This window comes from Echeneis naucrates, chromosome 17 (assembly GCF_900963305.1).
Source record: "Echeneis naucrates chromosome 17, fEcheNa1.1, whole genome shotgun sequence".
Taxonomy (NCBI): Eukaryota; Metazoa; Chordata; class Actinopteri; order Carangiformes; family Echeneidae; genus Echeneis; species Echeneis naucrates.
Window position 1 is genome coordinate 12,409,209 of NC_042527.1, and position 18,277 is coordinate 12,427,485.

General features: G+C 43.2%; 1 protein-coding gene across 5 annotated transcripts in view; it reads left to right on the forward strand.

Moving 5' to 3' along the window:
* The window catches only part of kmt2cb (lysine (K)-specific methyltransferase 2Cb), a 56,722-nt gene extending 39,544 nt beyond the window's left edge, over positions 1-17,178 (forward strand). For 3 of the 5 annotated variants that reach the window (XM_029524053.1, XM_029524057.1, XM_029524056.1), the window contains 25 exons: positions 3-2,000; positions 2,685-2,995; positions 3,122-4,713; positions 4,827-4,938; positions 5,050-5,116; positions 5,208-5,268; positions 5,401-5,633; positions 6,499-8,136; positions 8,355-8,546; positions 9,405-9,569; positions 9,672-9,801; positions 9,998-10,145; positions 10,282-10,466; positions 10,669-10,805; positions 10,926-11,208; positions 11,526-11,665; positions 12,152-12,265; positions 12,358-13,474; positions 13,557-13,693; positions 13,831-13,973; positions 14,102-14,276; positions 14,389-14,505; positions 14,595-14,668; positions 15,143-15,251; positions 15,327-17,178. In XM_029524053.1, coding sequence (XP_029379913.1) covers positions 3-2,000; positions 2,685-2,995; positions 3,122-4,713; positions 4,827-4,938; positions 5,050-5,116; positions 5,208-5,268; positions 5,401-5,633; positions 6,499-8,136; positions 8,355-8,546; positions 9,405-9,569; positions 9,672-9,801; positions 9,998-10,145; positions 10,282-10,466; positions 10,669-10,805; positions 10,926-11,208; positions 11,526-11,665; positions 12,152-12,265; positions 12,358-13,474; positions 13,557-13,693; positions 13,831-13,973; positions 14,102-14,276; positions 14,389-14,505; positions 14,595-14,668; positions 15,143-15,251; positions 15,327-15,419 — 9,471 coding nt within the window. In that variant the 3' untranslated portion in view covers positions 15,420-17,178. The remainder of the gene's footprint in view (positions 1-2; positions 2,001-2,684; positions 2,996-3,121; positions 4,714-4,826; positions 4,939-5,049; positions 5,117-5,207; positions 5,269-5,400; positions 5,634-6,498; positions 8,137-8,354; positions 8,547-9,404; positions 9,570-9,671; positions 9,802-9,997; positions 10,146-10,281; positions 10,467-10,668; positions 10,806-10,925; positions 11,209-11,525; positions 11,666-12,151; positions 12,266-12,357; positions 13,475-13,556; positions 13,694-13,830; positions 13,974-14,101; positions 14,277-14,388; positions 14,506-14,594; positions 14,669-15,142; positions 15,252-15,326) is intronic. The other 2 variants (XM_029524055.1, XM_029524054.1) reach the window with 2 other exon arrangements.
* Positions 17,179-18,277: the final 1,099 nt, after the last annotated feature.

Sequence of the window (18,277 nt, forward strand, 5' to 3'; positions counted from 1 at the left end):
AGCAAATGAGGCAGAAAAGCAAACAGCAAGCCAAAATTGAAGCCACTCAGAAATTAGAGCAAGTTAAGAATGAGCAACTCCAACAACAGCAACAGCAACAACAGCAGCAGCAGCAGACAACCAACAGCCAATCAGAGGGCGAGGGGAACACCAGTGGTAACCAAAGCCCAGCTTCCCAACCCAGCAACGGAAGTATGTCCCCCATGCAGCAGCTCAACTCTAAAGAAGCCTTCGCCAGGCCACAGCTACCTGGAACGCCAACTTCTGGTCCTCCAGAGGATGTGTTCTTAAGGCCACCTCCTCCCCCTCCATCTGGCCTTTCCTCCCAACCTCAGTCCCCACAGGTGTTCTCACCAGGTTCCTCTGGCTCCAGACCCTCTTCTCCATGGGACCCATATGCCAAGATGGTTGGCACCCCAAGACCACCGACTCTTGGGCCAAATGCATGTCGCAGAATGGTGGAATCTGGTAAATCCCCCACTTCTTTGATGGAGCAGGACAGAGGTCGACCCTCTCCAGCTCATGAATCTTTTGGCTCTCCAACATCCATGAGCAGTGATCCTTATGCCAAACCTCCTGACACCCCAAGACCAACTGGGGAAATGGACCCTTTTTTGAAGCCCATGGGTCCACCCAGGGCCAGTCAGTCCGCTCAGGGTAGACCACCAATGGGTTCCCCAGGGAGAGACCCATACTCAAGGCCCATGATCAGAACTGAGGCCTATCAGCGCATGGCCCAGAACAGGATGATTTTGTCTGACCCTTACTCAAGGCCTTTACTAACACCAATCCCTGGTAGTAATGAGTCTGGCTCAGTGCCTCTGTTCAAAACACCCATGCCCCCTCCTCAGGCCCAGGATCCCTTCAGCCGACCAGGTCCACATCCTACTGACAGGTTCTCCCAGAATCAACAGAACGACCCCTACGCTCAGCCTCCACATACCCCAAGACCATCTGGGAATGACAACTTCACTAGTCCACCTAGAATGAGCCAGCATCATCCTCAGGGACACTCATTTGCTCAGCCAGGACCAATGCATCAAATGTCTAGAAATCCCTATGCTCATGCACCTTCCACTCCAAGACCTGACCACTTTACATATGACCCCTTTGCCCAGCCCTCTGGTCCTAACAAGACAGGCACTGACCCTTTCTCTCAGTCTCCAGCTAACCAACGATCCATCAATGACCCTGGTGCTCAACCTCGTCAATTTTTCGAGCCTTATGCGCGCCCTCCCGGCACCCCACGCCCACATGACAACTACGGTCAACAAGCAAACACCCCTAACCCAGCCACAGACCCTTACTCACAGGCTCCTGCTACTCCACGGCCCAGTGGGATGAACCAGTTCAGTCATCAGCCACACCCAGGACAGAGGATGTCACCTTCACACTCAGTAGACCCTTATGCTCAGCCACCAGGTACTCCACGTCCCTCAGTGGGAGAAAGGTTTTCCAGGTCACCGGGCAGTCAGAGGGGGCCAATAGAGCCTTTCACTAGTACACCAGGGACATCGAGGCCAGGAAGTAGTGAAATGTTTTCTCAGCCTGGAGTCCCAAGATCAATGCTTAGTGACCCTTATGCCCAGCCTCCAGGGACCCCAAGACCTGGTCCTGATGGGCTCAGTAGACAAGGGCCAAGACCAGGATCAATGGGAAGCCAGGACCCTTTCCCCCCAACCCAAGGCAGGCTTCAGGAGCCCTTTCCTCATCCTGGATCGCAAACACCAAAACACCCAAGTGTGTCAGAAGATGGATTTACTCAGTCCCCCTCTAGAAGACCCAGTCTGACACCTGGGCATGATCCATTTGAACAACCCCCTTTGACCCCTCGTCCACAGTCAACAGAGAAAATGGAAATGAAAGAGCAATCAGTTGTGGGTAACAATGGAACTGTACCTCAAGATCCAAGCCAACTATCTAACAACCCACAAATGCCTGGTGCATCTTCTGAGATTCAGGGTGTTGCTCTCGCTGAGAGTGAGGAAAGACTCAGACAGGTATATGTGTACTCATTTAAGTTCTATTATCTATATCATACTACAAGGATGTTTTTACATTGGTATTTCACTTAAATATATCCTTAACACAGTTTTAAAATTATTTGGGTATTTTTATAATCATGAAAATATTTTTTTCACTTGATCCTAATTTCCTAGCACCTTTGACACCCTAACATACCTAACCAGCACTTGCTATACCGTAGTACACTTCTATACTTTATCCCTTTACACTTATTAAACAGATGTAGCACTTAGTATTTATGCTAAGGTCTCCTAATGCATTGACGCATTAGGCATCTCCCTCACTTGCCAGTTGCTTTGGATCAAGAGGTGAGCTAAATGAGTCAGATTGTTTAACTGTGATTTTTCTTTGATTTGGTTCTGTTCTGTCATAAAACGATCTATAACAACACACTAAAAATACTAACTGGAAAAACAGATGATTCAGAAAAAGATTTAAATCTACATGAAATATGGTCACGCTGAAAATTATTATAAGCTTCAACAGTGGACTCTTAAAAGTGGACGCTTGACATGCATTGCTACATATTAGCTGCACACAATGACTGAGCAAAATGCATTGGCCATCTCTGAACAGCTGAAAATGCATCAGTGTGAAATAGTCTTGATTCATTGACTTTGTGTTAAAAAGGCTTATATTGCTATTCACTTGTTTTGTAGCGACAACGAATTAGAGAATTAATACTAAAGCAGCAACAACAGAGGAGTGCCATTCGACAGGAGCGTGGACCTCAGGAGCCTGCTGGTAACATGACTCCAGGAACACCACGACCTTGGCCCCAGGAGGGCCCTGGGCAACAGGGAGAAATATTCAACCGGCCGCCTCCTCCTTATCCAGGGCAAGGACCCATGAGAGGTCCAATGAGGTTTCCTGGACCTTTTCCCGGGGATCAACGTGTCCCTTTCCCTGAAGGACAAATTCACCGTGGCCCACATCCTGCAGATCCTAATTTGAGACATCAGGGACCAAGGTTTGATTTAAGATGTTATTGCTTGTATTTCACTTTGTGTTTTAAATATTCTGTAATCAATAACTTGGTACTGCACAAATGTAGAAATACTCTTATGTATTTTAATGTGTTTTTTTCCTGTTTTAGGTTTGCATTTCCCCCTGGGGTTCTGGGACCACATGTGCCCCAAGAGTTCTTTCCCCGAGGGCAACACCCAATGCAGGATATACCTCCTCAAATGAGACGCTCCATGTCTGCAGAAATGGCAAAGAATATGGCAGGGAACCCTATGGGGCTACCCCAACACTTCCCTCCACGTGGTATGCCAGTGCAGCAGCACAACATAATGGGCCAGCCTTTCATTGAGCTGCGTCACAGAGCTGCAGAAAACAGGCCACGTATGCCCTTCCCACCAGGTTCCACGCAAGGAAGCAACGTGGATCCCAACTTACAGGTTCAAAGGCCAGTAGGCTTTCCAGGAGCACATGATTCCAGATTCCCCCCAAATCAGGGGCCCAGAATGGTAGACCCCATGACCAGCCAGACTGCCCATGTACAGCTATCAACCAGCATGGACAATCTTCATCAGCAAGCCCAACTGTCAGGAAACAATGCACTCAAACAGTCTTCTTTGATGAGGTCCATGAGCCAACCAGCTTCAAATGAGACCCAGAACATGGCAGCATCAATGATCCTGACTGCACCCCCTGCTGGGCAGACTGAAACTGTCTCAGTAGCCAGCACTGATGCTGTTGAGGAGAAGCTAGATTCAGAGGAATCGGCAGTCAAAGATCTGGAGGATGTAGAGGTGAAGGACTTGGTGGATGCTGATTTGGAAAATCTAAATTTGGATCCCGAAGATGGTAAAGACTTAGATCTGGAGACAAATGACCTACATCTTGATGACTTCCTAACATCGGGGAAATTTGATATAATTGCTTATACTGACCCTGACTTAGATGACATCAAGAAAGACATGTTTAATGAGGAGTTGGATCTCAGTGATCCAATGGATGATAATCCTGATACAACAGACATCAACAAAAACTCAAGCACTGAAACTGAGGCTTCGTCCAATTCAGCATCTACATTGGCAAAGTCAGAGGCCTCAGGGGAACAGTCTTTAGCTGAAGTGAAGCTGGAAGCCCCTGGGAATCAGGACTCTGTTTCTTTAACACCTGGGCAAGAAATTAAAACAGAGATCAAAGACTGTCAGAAACCACCTGAGGTGGTAGACCAGCAAGCTGCTGGAAACACCTTAACATCCAACCAGCAGGGAGTTCTCTCTGACTCCACCCCAGTCCTTTCTAGTTTACTCATTAAGCAGCAGCCTGAGGAGCAGTCATTAAATCCAATCATTGAATCTGTCAATCAAGGAGGTAATCTCATGGCCCAGCAGAACCAAGTCACTGACACTCAGCATACCTCTGGACTTGCAATGAGTCAAACAATAGCTGACGCCTCCACTGCTGGAGAAGCTTCCATGACTGGCTTTGGAGATGACCACCAGGTGGGGATAGCTGCTGGAGTGGACCCGAGCGGTCTGACTCAGGCCCAGCAGACAGCATTGAACCAGGCAATGGGTCAGCACAACCAACAACAGCGTCCTCTTCTGCTAGAGGAACAACCTCTTCTATTGCAGGATCTTCTGGACCAGGAGCGGCAGGAGCAACAGCAGCAGAGGCAGATGCAAGCCATGATACGACAACGTTCCAGTGACTCCTTCTTCCCAAATATTGGTAAACAATTTTGGCCAGAATTTCTAGATATGTCTGTTTAACTTTATGTATGTGATTGTTGCTCTTTTTTTGCAAAGTAATTACTTCTGACAATACACTGATGATGTTCACAGATTTTGATGCTATCACTGACCCCATCATGAAAGCTAAAATGGTTGCCCTGAAAGGCATCAACAAAGTTATGGTTCAAAATAACATGGGAATGGCCCCAATGGTCATGAACAGGTAAGAAGTTCTCTAAATTGCAAATATGTATTGTTTGCAAGGGTGTAAATAATTGAGCAAATCCTGCTGTAATTGATTTAATAAAATGGCTATGGTATTGTTCTATCACAGATTTCCTCCCAGTCCTGCACCACCTTGTCCTGAAAGTACACCACTTCCTCCACAAGTTGTTGGACAGGTAGTGAAACAAACTTTTCTTTAAACTGTATAATGTAAAATAAAATAAAAAAAAAAAACAAAAACAACATACTTGTTAATCTTGCTTTCAGGATGGTAAATTGACTCAAGTAGCAAGACCAAGTCCTCCAAACTTTGGACCAGGATTTGTCAGTAAGTTGTGTTAAAGAAAATAAAATCTTTATGTATTTTCAACTTTTTGGCTTGAGGTTTTGTCAGGAGTAGGAAAGTTTAAATGTTTGTTTTTTCAAGATTGCTAACAAAAGAGCCTTTTTCTTCTTTCAGACAATGCTCAAAGGGCTCAGTATGAGGAATGGCTCCAGGAGACTCAGCAACTACTTCAAATGCAGCAGAAGTTTCTGGAGGACAAGATCGGAGCTCACAGGAAGTCTAAGAAAGCCCTGTCTGCCAAGCAGAGAACAGCTAAGAAGGCAGGGAGAGAGTTCCCCGAGGAGGACGCTGAGCAGCTCAAACATGTCACCGAGCAACAGGGAGTGGTGCAGAAACAACTGGAGCAGGTAAATGCCAGGGCTGTCAAAGCTCCACTATTGAATTCTGTATCAGCCCTAATGCATACAATAGCCACTCACTTGAAGTATTGCCTTTTTTAAATGTTTTTATGAGCAGTTTGTTAGATATAAGGAAGGCACTAGCAATAATAGCAAGGCAATAAACACAGACAAGTTGAAAACCTGGCTATTGGGTATGTGTGTTGATTAAAAAGGCTGCATCAGAATTAAAAATGTTTTACATGTTTGATTTTCATTATTAAACAATTAAATCAGTAATAATGTCACTCAAATTCACAAGAGATAGACATTGAGTCGAATAGGACACACATACCTCTGTTGATTCTTCATTTTCACAACCTTCAGATCATTGATAGATTTTTTTTTTTTTTTTTTTTTTTTTTTTTTTTTTTTTTTCAGTAGCTTTATTTTCAACTGCTGTGTAGGTGTTCACTTTGATCTTACCTTTATAGTAAATCTAATTAGCATTGAATGTTAATTATCTATTTTACCCAACACACTCATGTTGCTTAAAGTTTTGCCGATCAAAGTATACATGTAACTATGTACTGAAGCAGGCTTTTATAAATTACATTAAGTGTGTCAGGAGCAGTGCAGACACAACCTGTGTTGACTCTCTAAAAGAGCCTTGCTGAAAAAAAAGTTCTTTGGCTGATTGTGCCTTCAGACTAGGGCTCTAAAGTATTTTTTCCAGCTGCTTTTTGAAAACAAAATCATTCACTTCTTCCTTTGGGTAAATGTAACCATTGAAGTTTGGTGATAAAACAGCTTGCAAGCAATACACTATTTCATTGAAATGTTGCAGATAACCTCAATCAAAATTTTTTGATCAATGTCTTATGTTTTGTTCCAGATCCGCAAGCAGCAGAAAGAGCATGCTGAACTCATAGAGGAGTATCGAGTGAAACACCAACAAAACAATATGACACCCATAATGCCAGGGATGCACCCTATGCCAGGTCCTGCAGGAATGGTCCCTAGTGGACCACCAATTGTTCAGCCTCCAATGAACCCCATGATGCAGATGCCACTTCATCCTACCCAGACAAATGTGCCTCCTCGTATGCCCAATCCACCACCTGGCTGGCATCCAGGTACTCCTATTCCAATGGGTGGACCAGGAATGCCCCCAATAATGACTCCCCAGGTACCTGTAGGCAATGCAGGTCAGCCCCATCAAATGCCAATGGGAAATATACCTCAGCACCCACAAATACCGGTGGACCCCCAAGTACCACCAGCTCCGCCAGGTGGTGTGAAACCCATGCAGGCAGGTGGTGTGAAGTTTGATGACAACAACCCATTCAGCGAAGGTTTCCAGGAGCGAGAGAGGAGGGAGAGGCTCCGGGAGCAACAGGAGCGACAGCGAGTACAACTCATGCAGGAGGTGGAACGACAGCGAGCCCTTAAACACCGTATGGAAATGGAGCAGCAAGGCATGATGGGGCCAGAAGGGAACATGGCACCTCTCGCTCAAATGCCGTTTTTTAATTCCGAGCTGCCACAAGACTTCATGCAGCCTCAGAGGCCTCCTCTGCAGCAACAGCCTCTTGGTCCAGTGTTTCCCCAGCAGCAGGGCATGCAGTCTGGAATGGGCTCACCAGCTGGTACATATATGCAAGGTGAAAGGAGAGCTATGATGGGCAATGGGATGATGCCTTCGGAAATGGGGCCTGGTCTGGGGCCTGACAATCTTGCCTTACAAACACCGAACTTCCCCCAGGGTCAGCCAAGGCCTCGTCACTTCAGCGGCCCTGGAATGATGCTTCAAATGCCAAATGAGGGTCCACCATTTGACTCGGCTACACCTTTACCGTCTAACTTTCCAGGCTCTGGTCAGTCTCTTATCCAACTCTACTCCAACATCATCCCCGATGAGAAAGGCAAGAAGAAGAGGAGCCGCAAAAAGAAGAAAGATGATGATGCAGATTCAGTTAAGACACCATCAACTCCTCATTCTGACCTAACTGCTCCACTCACGCCATGTGTCTCAGACACCTCCTCAACTCCAACCAGAAACACCCATATCTTTGGAGACCAAGACTTGTCAAGGTCCCCCTTATTGGGTTCTTCCACCCCAAGTCACTCAGAGCTAGAAAGACAACTTTCTGGAGGACAGGCGGGACATGTTGGTATGTCATCAGACACGCCAAGGACACAGGCTCAGGAGCACGATAGGATCCTTAACAACATCAAGCTGGAGCAAACTGATGTCAGTGAGTGTCATGGGCCAAGAGAAGGGGCCCTTGGCTCGGAAATGAATGCTGTGAAAGAAGAGGGTGGTAAAGGGAGCATGTCTCCCTTCCCTGCAGGGCAAAGTCCAAACAAGGGTGAAGCTGGAAATGAACTACTGAAGCACCTTCTGAAGAACAAGAGTACACCTCCCCCTGGATTACCCCAGCAGAGGTCAGAGGAGAGCCTGCGCTCGGAGGAGGAGGAGTCTGCAGATTGCAAAGCCCTGCTAAGGCAAAGCTCCATGGACAGCAATGGGGTTAGTCTTTGTGTTAGTCATACATTCAACTGCACCATAATGACTCAGAGACTGGTTAAGTGATTCAGATTGGTGGCAGATTATAGTTTAATTGGCATGAATCACAGCTCTGTTTTTGAATGAGTCATGTGTTTTTAAAAATGTTTTACTGAAAGCTATGTTGCTTTTCATGTCAGTTTAAGCATTTTCATGCAATCGCACCTTTTTATAATCTCCAGGCATACTCAGATGGAACCCCTGACTTTCCTGGACCACTGTTGCCTGAACAGGAGAAAAAGAAAGGGAGGAACAAAAGGGCACCAAAAGGAGGAGAGAAGCCTGCCTCCCGCTATAAGAAGAGGAAGAAGGATGGTGATGAAAGGCAACTGTTGCACTCAGGGCCTGACAATGTAATGACCCAAATCAAACAGGTACTTTTTTTGCTTTTTGGAGATCATTTCATTGTCTGCTCTTCAAACAAAGATTTGCTCTAAATTTTACAGTATTAATTACAGCCAGAATAGAGAATTATACTTGTGTGCCTAAATTAATTGTGTTCAGACACTAATTTCAAATATTATCAGCACATTACTCTAATTAGTTTCGATGACAGTTGCACACCAAGGTATTGGAGGCAGTCATTATTAAGGAGCGTGCAAGGGGTTTTGTTATTATGTTGTAAGTCCCTCAATGATTGAGATTTATTGACTTCATCTGAAGCTAACTCAGCCATTACAACCTCAGGATGATATCATCCCATCATCTCATTTAACGCCGCCTAGCAAACACTAAAAGAGCATGTACTGTTTCTCAGAAGTAGACAAGGACTGCTTTAAAGCAAAACACAAGACTGTCAACCTGTCTTTAGCTACATCTGTCAGCAGAGAAGTGTCTAACAAGACCAAGGGTTGCATAAGCTTATTTTAGCTTATTTCGAGTTATTTTCTAACCTTTCATTTGTAAACCAGCCTTGATTAAAATTTGATAATTATCCCTTGCATTGGTTTGACAGTTATCGTTTGAATAAACAAGTTTTTTATTTGATCTCGAAGCAATGTAATCATGTGTATTAAAATGTATTCTGCAAGTAAATGGGTCAATAAAATGTTGCATGATTTAATGTCAATGTTGCTGGGCTATAAATAGAATTTGTGATATGTTTTATCATATGTTTCTATTTATCATCTTTATAACATTTTCTTCAGTCTTTTGCAGTGGTTTGTGATAGAACATCCTTTGCACTTGCATGCTTGTTCTGATTTTACGCATGTTTTTCTCTCCTGACACAGCAGCTCTCCCTGCTGCCCCTCATGGAGCCCCTGATTGGGGTCAATTTTGCCCACTTTGCTCCCTATGGCAGCGGCCAGCTCAATGGAGAGAACCTTTTATCTGGTTCTTTTGGCAGTGCCTCACTAGACGGAGTCTCTGACTATTACTCCCAGCTGGCGTACAAGGTAGTTACCTGCTAACTTCACTATGTTAAAACTGGGTGAATGGTGTGATCTGAGTTAAGCATGTGTGGTGTGCTGACTTTGCATTGTTGTCGATTCCCACAGCAGAGTAACCTGAGTAATCCACCAACACCACCGGCATCTCTCCCTCCCACTCCACCACCTGTGAACCGACAGAAAATGATCAATGGATTTGCCACAACAGAAGAGTTGGCTAGCAAAGCTGCTGCCATGGGTAATAACACATCAGAATACCTTCATGTCACATTTTTTAAGAAACCTATTTTCAACAGAAGTGCCAGTAACTGAAACATTTCTTCCCACTGTCTTACATTGCACAATGGGCTTAGGGAAACAGGAGTATCTACATCAATACACACAACCATTATGTGTGCATATCCATAGTGACATTTTGCTCTTGTTTCATATAGTGTCCAAAGGCCTGGTCCCAAAGCCGCTACATGTCCCATTTAGGACTGAGGAAGATCTGATAGCCAGGGCCATCACACAGGGGCCTAAAACTGTGGATGTTCCAGCTTCACTCCCCACTCCTCCACACAACAATCAAGAAGAGCTCAGGTAATGGATAAGCAACATTGATTCTTTTAATCAGCTAAAGCATCATTATTATCTAGTAGAACATATGTCCATGGTGATTAATCTATGGAATTCAACGGCTACATGTCTATTTTTTTTCTCTCCCCTCTGTTAATAGTAACAGAGGACAAGAGCTATGCAAAGATAGGGACACACCTGACAGTTTTGTTCCATCTTCATCTCCTGAGAGTGTGGTTGGCATGGAGATCAGTCGCTACCCAGACCTTTCTCTGGTGAAAGAAGAGGCCCCGTCCCCTTGCCTGTCACCAGTCCTTCCAATGCTTCCAGCACCTGATGGGAAAGGTAAACCATACTATAAGTTTTTAAAATATAGGCCTGTTTAGATGACACTTCATTGTAAATGTATTAAAATACATTCAAATATTAAAATGTGCTCTACCAAATGGTTTGGCAGGACGTTAAATGGTTAAAAGTGTGGAAATCTTCATGAAAATCTCCCCCCCCGCCTTTTTTTTTTTTTTTTTTTCCTCTCCCCCCCATCTAGGGTCAGAGATCAAACTCCACGATATCAAGACTGAGCCATCTGCAATGTATTGTGGTCCCCCTTTCGGCCACGTGCCTAATGATTCAAAACAAAGGCTGGTGTCTGTAGCTATCACACTGAGACCAGCTGCAGCTGAGGTAAAAAAAAACAAAAAAAACTTAGATTTAGTCCTACTTTGTTCAGCAATGTCAGCGTGTAATAGTGAATAAAATTTTGTGATTAGGTTTGGATTGATCAAATAAAACTGTTTTCCACAGAATATCACTGGTGTAGTGGCAGCCATTTCAGATCTATTATGTGTGAAGATCCCAAGTAGCTATGAGGTCAGCAGTACCCCAGACAGAGGGCCCTTATCGATGCATAGTGGTCCCAGGGTGGGCCCCCATGGCATGGAGCCTCAGCCCCAAATGCTTTTCCATGGACAAGGAGACAATGGAGGGCTTCATGGCCGGCCTGGACAGATGATAAGACCCGGTGGACCACGGGGAATGATACAACAGCAGCAGGAATATCATTTCCGTTTCCATCCCAACAGCCCAGGTGAGGGAACCTGAACGAAACAAGACCATCTCTGATTTCCCACTGAAACACAGACTTAAATTGGAATTTCATGTCTGATTTAAGCTTAACGTAATGACTTCTTGTAAAGGGGGGGCAACCAATCTTAATTTTTAATTGTTTCCCCTCTAACATCCACAGACGCAATTATTATTCTTTTTACTATTTTCACGTTTCTTTTATTTAGAATTTTCTTTAATGTGATTAGTTAATGCCAAGAATCATACCTGTGCAGGTTATAAACAGATGGTGCTTTGAAATTTGTATCAGTTTTAAAAACTTGCTTTACATCACTTCAGGCTCAGCTGCAGCAAGAGGACCTGACCAGAAGACTCCTGCCAGCCCAGGATGTAAACCACAGTGGTGCTGCCACTGTAAGGTGGTGGTTCTGGGAAATGGAGTACAGAAATCCATCAAAGATCTTCCTGCCCACATGAAGGTAATGAATCAAATGGTTACTGAGAACTCTCAGGGACAACTGAGTTGTATATTAGTAAGTAAGCAGACAACATTTAGGATACTTATCAGCTGATCAACAATGTTGTTATATCATGACCCAAAAGCTCTACAATCAAATGGAGTAATAAAAGTATAAGATGGTTAAAATGTATGTGTAATACGTGAGTTTACATTCAGCTTGAAGGACTTCCTACATCCATGTATTCATATTCATACACACACAGTCCCACAGTATTTCTTATCTTGTGATTATTTAAATCTGGTCTGCTGCAGTTAAATCCATTTCAGATCAATTAGTGGGTTAAATAGGATACCGTATGATGTCACTCTTCAGATTTTTGGTTCTTAAAATATGCTTTCTTTAACATCAGCTGACCTTAAGCAGTTCATTTTGGTCAGATTGGTCTGATTTCACACCTCATTCTGTATGCAGCCTTTCTAAATATGGACTAATTTCTCTCACTAGGAGTCTGAAGTCCGTTTGAAATCTGAAGATGACCTGGTCTTCTGCAGTCACAGCTGCTTCCTTCTTTACTCTTCTTCATCACCACTGCAATCAAGATCAACCACAGATGCTAAGGTTTGGAAAACCTTTGTAAATTTAATTACATGTATTTATTGTGATTGTTTTGTGTTTTAGTGGTATTCATTGTGCTTTTCGCATATTTTCAGGAATCGGTGGCCCTCCTCCCAGCTTCAGAACAAACAGAAAGCCTTTCTAAAGCTCAGCACCAGTACAACAACAACATGTCATCATTGGACGTTCACTGCCTGGCCCAGCTTCAACCCAAACAGTCTCCCCCCTCTACCCCTCCAATCCCCTTCCCCACAGTAGGTGAGACACCAAAGATGGAGGTTAAATCTGATGCCATCAAAGTCACAGTGAAGCTGAAGGCTCGGCCAAGGTCCCATGACGGCTGGCACCAGGGAAAAAGACAGAAAGGACTCCGCTGGAGGAAGTGGACTGTCCAGGTTGTGGTGCCAAGAGGGAATTCCCAACTCCCAGATGAGGATAAGATTGATGAGCTCCTCAAGAAGCTTGGTGCATCCCTGCGCCCTCCAGCCTCACTCAGGGACCAGAGACGTTGCTGTTTCTGTCATCAGTTCGGAGATGGGATCACTGATGGCCCTGCTAGGTTGCTAAATCTTGATCTTGATGTCTGGGTCCACCTAAATTGTGCTCTGTGGTCGACGGAGGTATATGAGACTCAAGCTGGTGCTCTCATTAACGTGGAGCTCGCACTGCGTCGTGGTCAAACAGTACGCTGCGCCTACTGCCAGCAGACTGGAGCTACCAGTGGCTGCCACCGTCTCCGCTGTACTAATGTCTACCACTTCACCTGTGCTCTGCAAGCTCAGTGCACCTTCTTCAAGGACAAGACCATGCTATGCCATGCCCACAGACCCCGGGGAACAGCTGGACAAGCATTGGAGCATGAGCTGCGTTGCTTTGCAGTGTTTCGACGAGTGTATGTCCAAAGAGATGAAATGCGGCAGATTGCAACCGCAGTCCAGCAGCCTGAGTTGGGCTACACCTTCAGAGTCGGCAGCCTGGTGTTGCATGCGATGGGCCAGCTCACCCCTCTTCAAATGACAGCTTTCCATTCCCCAACAGCCATCTTTCCAGTTGGCTATGAGGCTTGCCGCATTTACTGGAGCATGCGCCATGGCAACCACCGCTGTCGTTACATCTGCTCTGTTGAAGACCGAGACGGACAGCCAGAGTTTACCATCAGAGTTACTGAACAGGGCTACCAAGACCTGGTCCTGACTGACACCTCAGCCAAGGGTTTGTACTCACTTACCTACAGCTTAATTGTTTTCAAAGAATAGTTTTTGAGCCATTAACTATGTTTTCTCTCGGTAAACAGGAGTGTGGGATAAAGTTCTGGGGCCTGTTGCCGAGAAAAGAACTGAATCAGGCACGCTGAAGCTCTTCCCTGTATACCTGAAAGGAGAAGACCTGTTTGGACTTACAGTGCCTGCAGTCACTAAGATCACTGAATCGGTTTGTCACTGCTTTTGTGATTGATTTTTTATTTTTTTTTTTAAACACATTGTAAAGATAAAAAAATCAGAACACACTTGTACATTGCATTCTGTAGGGGCTGAAGCATTTATCTCCCATTTACTCGCTTATTTCAGCTCCCGGGAGTGGAGGCTTGTGACAGGTACTCGTTCCGTTATGGACGCAATCCACTTGTGGAGTTGCCTCTTGTGTTCAATCCAGCTGGCAGTGCGCGTGCCCAGCCAAGGACAGCCTCTGCCTACACTTCATTGGTGATAAGGTACTTGTGGGGGAATTTGACTTGTCTCACAGCATTTTCAATTTTAATTCACAGTTTTCTGAATAGTTTGTTAATTTTTACCTTTTTTATTTCATTTTCTTTTTTTTTTTTTTTGGGACAAAATAAAGGCCACACCCACAGGCTGTATCCAGCAGCAATGCTAGGTCTAACCAGAATGTGGCCCAAGGAGAAGGTGGCGCCCCCCATAACAAACCTCCAGTAGTGCACCCTAGGTCCTCTCAATACCGCTGGATGAAGAGTGAGTGGAGAGCCAATGTCTATCTTGCCCGCTCCCGCATTCAGGTGAGTCGCAAAGTAATATTAATTTTTACTTTTCATTTTTGACGTAATAAGACTTATGGGTATGGACACTAGTGTAAAAAAATCAATAGTTGCAAATGTCATATATTCACAGGGCTTGGGACTGTTTGCTGCTCGAGACATTGAAAAGCAAACTATGGTGATCGAGTACAATGGAACCATCCTACGAAATGAGGTTGCCATCAGCAAGGAAAAGATCTACAGAGCTCAGGTTTTTATCTGGCTTCTATACCTTTTGAGCTAAAATTACTTCTGTGTAAACTTAATTTTGCCAGCAAGGAAATTGTCTCTCTCTTTCAGAATCGCACAGTGTTTATGTTTCGCATCGATAGTGAGCATGTTGTTGATGCCACTCGAACTGGAGGGCTTGCAAGGTAAGATGAGTCCACATTTATTGTTTCTACTTAAGTGTTTTAGCCTATTTAATGTAACACATAATTATCAGGGTGTTTTTCATAGCTATTGTATGTATATTTGTATTATTTGAAATATGATTGGGGTTTATATGTACACATACTATGAGTTATCTCACTTTCTGCCATTGTGAAGCAGTTTTTTTCTTTGATGGCACACCCACATTTAACATTAAACACATTTCTTGCTGCAGAAATTATCTGCATTGGACCTTGTACTTAAAATTGTGATAATACTGTTGGTTTGGAAGGGTGCATGATGCTCTTTCATGTTCCTACACCTCCAACTTTACCAGTATTGCCTCCCAATCCAGCGCTGCTCCTGGATCACATTGTTCACGTCATTAAAAAAAAAAAAAGAAAAAAAGATGAAACTGATTTGGGGAAAAAAACTTTTTGGAATTTTGTACACATCAGTTTTTCTTTGTTGTACAGATATATCAACCACTCTTGTGCCCCAAACTGTGTTGCTGAGGTGGTGACATTTGAAAGGGGTTACAAAATCATCATCAGCTGCATTCGCAGAATTGAAAAAGGAGAGGAGGTGAGTGTCTTTAAAGTTGATTTGAAATGTGCTTCCATGATATTGAGGAGTAACATTTGTGCCCATGATCCTCAGCTGTGTTTCGACTACCAGTTTGACACCACGGAGGGTCAGCACAAGATCGCCTGCCACTGCGGCACCACCGATTGCAGGAAGTGGATTAACTAAGAAAAAAATGACAACCCTAAAAGTATTCCTTGCTATAAAGTGTGGATGCTGTGATCTCTGCACAGAGGGGAAAAAGGCTTCACTGAAATCATTTCATGAATGAGCAAGCAACCTGAACCCTCTGAAGAAATTTTAACTGAATTTACGCATTGGTTCATTCAGATCTTGGGGAAATGGTGAGTAGAGGAAGGGAAAATGTAACACAGTAGCAGGATGTGACTTGTGCCATATGTGAGGGGCTATGTTGTATGAAATGCTCCTGTCTGTCTGTATGTATCTGTGAGTTTGTTTGGTGTACATGGGTGAGGAATCCACCAGCGAATGAGAAAGCACTGTGCAGGGTGCGGCCTTATTGCTTACTAAGGGCAGGCCCTTTTGTTTCATACTGTTAGTGTATACCGTATGACTAAATGTAGACATCACTGAATGAGGAATGTACAGCAATGAATACTGCGAAGGGAATATTTACTTGCACTAAAAAAAAAATAAAACTAAAAAAAAAACACACACACACTTACACACACATACATATACACAAACTTTTAAAATACTTGATTCCATGAGTCAGTTTTATCATAAGTCTGTCATGTGATTTGTGTGGAATTCGAGAGGTTTTGTATTTATTAGAGTGAATGAATTTTATTCTCAACATGATGAGACTGAGTTGAAGAAGGCTAGATTGCTATTGTTTTTGAAGATTGAAGAAGACTTGCTGTTACTTTTGTATAAATGTACATAAAGAAAACTATAGGAATAACCGACCAAATACTACCTTAACCTTCTTGATGTTTGGGTGTTTCGAATTGTTTCTGTTCTGTTTGTCATTGAAATTTATTTAAGATGGACGTTATTTCAGTTTGAGAGTATATATTATGATTATTCTGTACAGAATTTGTAATATAACCACAATAATTCACAAAGTATTTTTGTTGTATGAAAAGTAAGGTATTGTAGCGTATTGTTTTGTGACTTAAACACACTTTGACCACTCAAAAAAGAAATATTTTTGTTGACTAACGTAACGAGTTATCGGTTACAGAAACAAAGAGTAAAAAGGACTCTTCAAATAGTGAGAGATCGTTGTGATCTGTTTGCTGTTAATCAGGTTTCATTTTAAAGAACTGTGAATTAGGTTTGAACACAAAAAACAACTTTTTAACTTTTTAACACAGATAGGAACACCAACATGTATTTATCGTTTTCTGTTTTTATTTTACTTTTAAAACAAGGTGCAAACGTCTAATGATGATGTGAATTAGACAAACCAGTTTGTGACAGAATGGCAGACTTTGAATTGAAAACCATAGACTTTTGGACAGAAATGGCATTCTCTTTAATCAGAATTATTTCTTTATACTGACACTTCACAAGTCATATGCTTAGAAATGGAAGAGTTTTTGCGTGCACAATTTCAAGTTGACTGTAAAATTTTGGAGACAGTCTTATAACTTGTAATGTATATGGCATGTATTTTTTTAACTTTCCGAAGACTCAATTGTATATATTTTCTCAATGAATGGTTGTAACAAAATTGTTTCTTGATATTTTCTTCTCTTGTATGATATTACATCATCCTGCCAGTGTGTTTGTGCTACATTTTCTTGGTCGTTAAAAGTAGTCAGATTTTTTTTTTCCCCTTTTTTTCTTTCTTTCTTTCTTCTTTTTTTTCCTTTGAAAATGCCTTTTGAAGTGTACAAAGTATGGAGTTTGTGGAATTGAATTTAGAAACATTTACAAAAATAAACTATTTTACATGTTAGCATGTTGTGTGCTCAGTTTATTTATTTAGACATTGTTTAATTATTATGTAGACTAGCAGGCTGTAATTATTCAACTTCAGCATCACCTTTACACATAAAGTTAGAAATTTGCTTTTTGTGTAAGAGCACAGGTAAGTCTCTGGATGTCCAACTTTAAAATTAAAATGTTTGGAGCATTTTAAGCTTTATTTTATGCATCTTTGAAGGTGACAGCAACTTTTTCATACATATGTCAAGGATTTTGTACAGACATTTCTGTACTCTAATTTTGAAAGGACATTGCAGTCCTCAAAAGTGAATATGCATGAGTTCTTTAAGTAGGATATGGTGCCATAGTTGCCAGGTTTCAGCCTATTTACCCAAAGCAGCTGCTGGAACTGGAGTCCTTGTGTCACTGCCCTTTCTTAAATGACATGTCATGTTGTCACCTTACTGTTCTTTGTTTCATTGCCTTCCACAGTTACCTCAATGTATTCCTTCTGAATTGTAAACATGCTGCTGACCCCACACGCACCAAATTAACACCACAAGTGATTGTGCACTTTCTGACATCCTATTAATTATAGCTTTAGAGGCTGATATTTTATGTCATCACCTTCAAGGACATGTACAGACATTCAGGGACGCAGGTGCAAAAAAGGGTATCCCCCTTGCTGATGCTTAATACTCACCATATCTCAGTGAAATCAATACTCATTTACACAGAAGCACTGCTGTCCGTGAACGCCCCTTGAGGTCTGTCCGTGCAGGTGCCTGACTGCTTAATTTACCTTTAACCTGGTTACCTGTGTGAGCTCTGACAGGTGCTGACATCTGTCGGTGAGGTCCGTGTACTCTTGGCCTGCCTGTTGCTGTGACAAACTGACTTTCCACTTAAATAAATAAATAACTTGTTTTCCTGGATGTGTTCCCTCGGTGCTGCCTGACTCGTTTTGCGGCCGTACACGGAAATGATGGCAGGAGGGGTGGTGAATTTACGCCACCACTTCCTCATATTATGTCGCTTCTTGAAATAACCGACCAGAAATAAAGACTTTAACGTCAAAAACAGTCGTTGGAGGTGGGGCCGGCCGGACCGGGACACACCTGGGCCGCTCC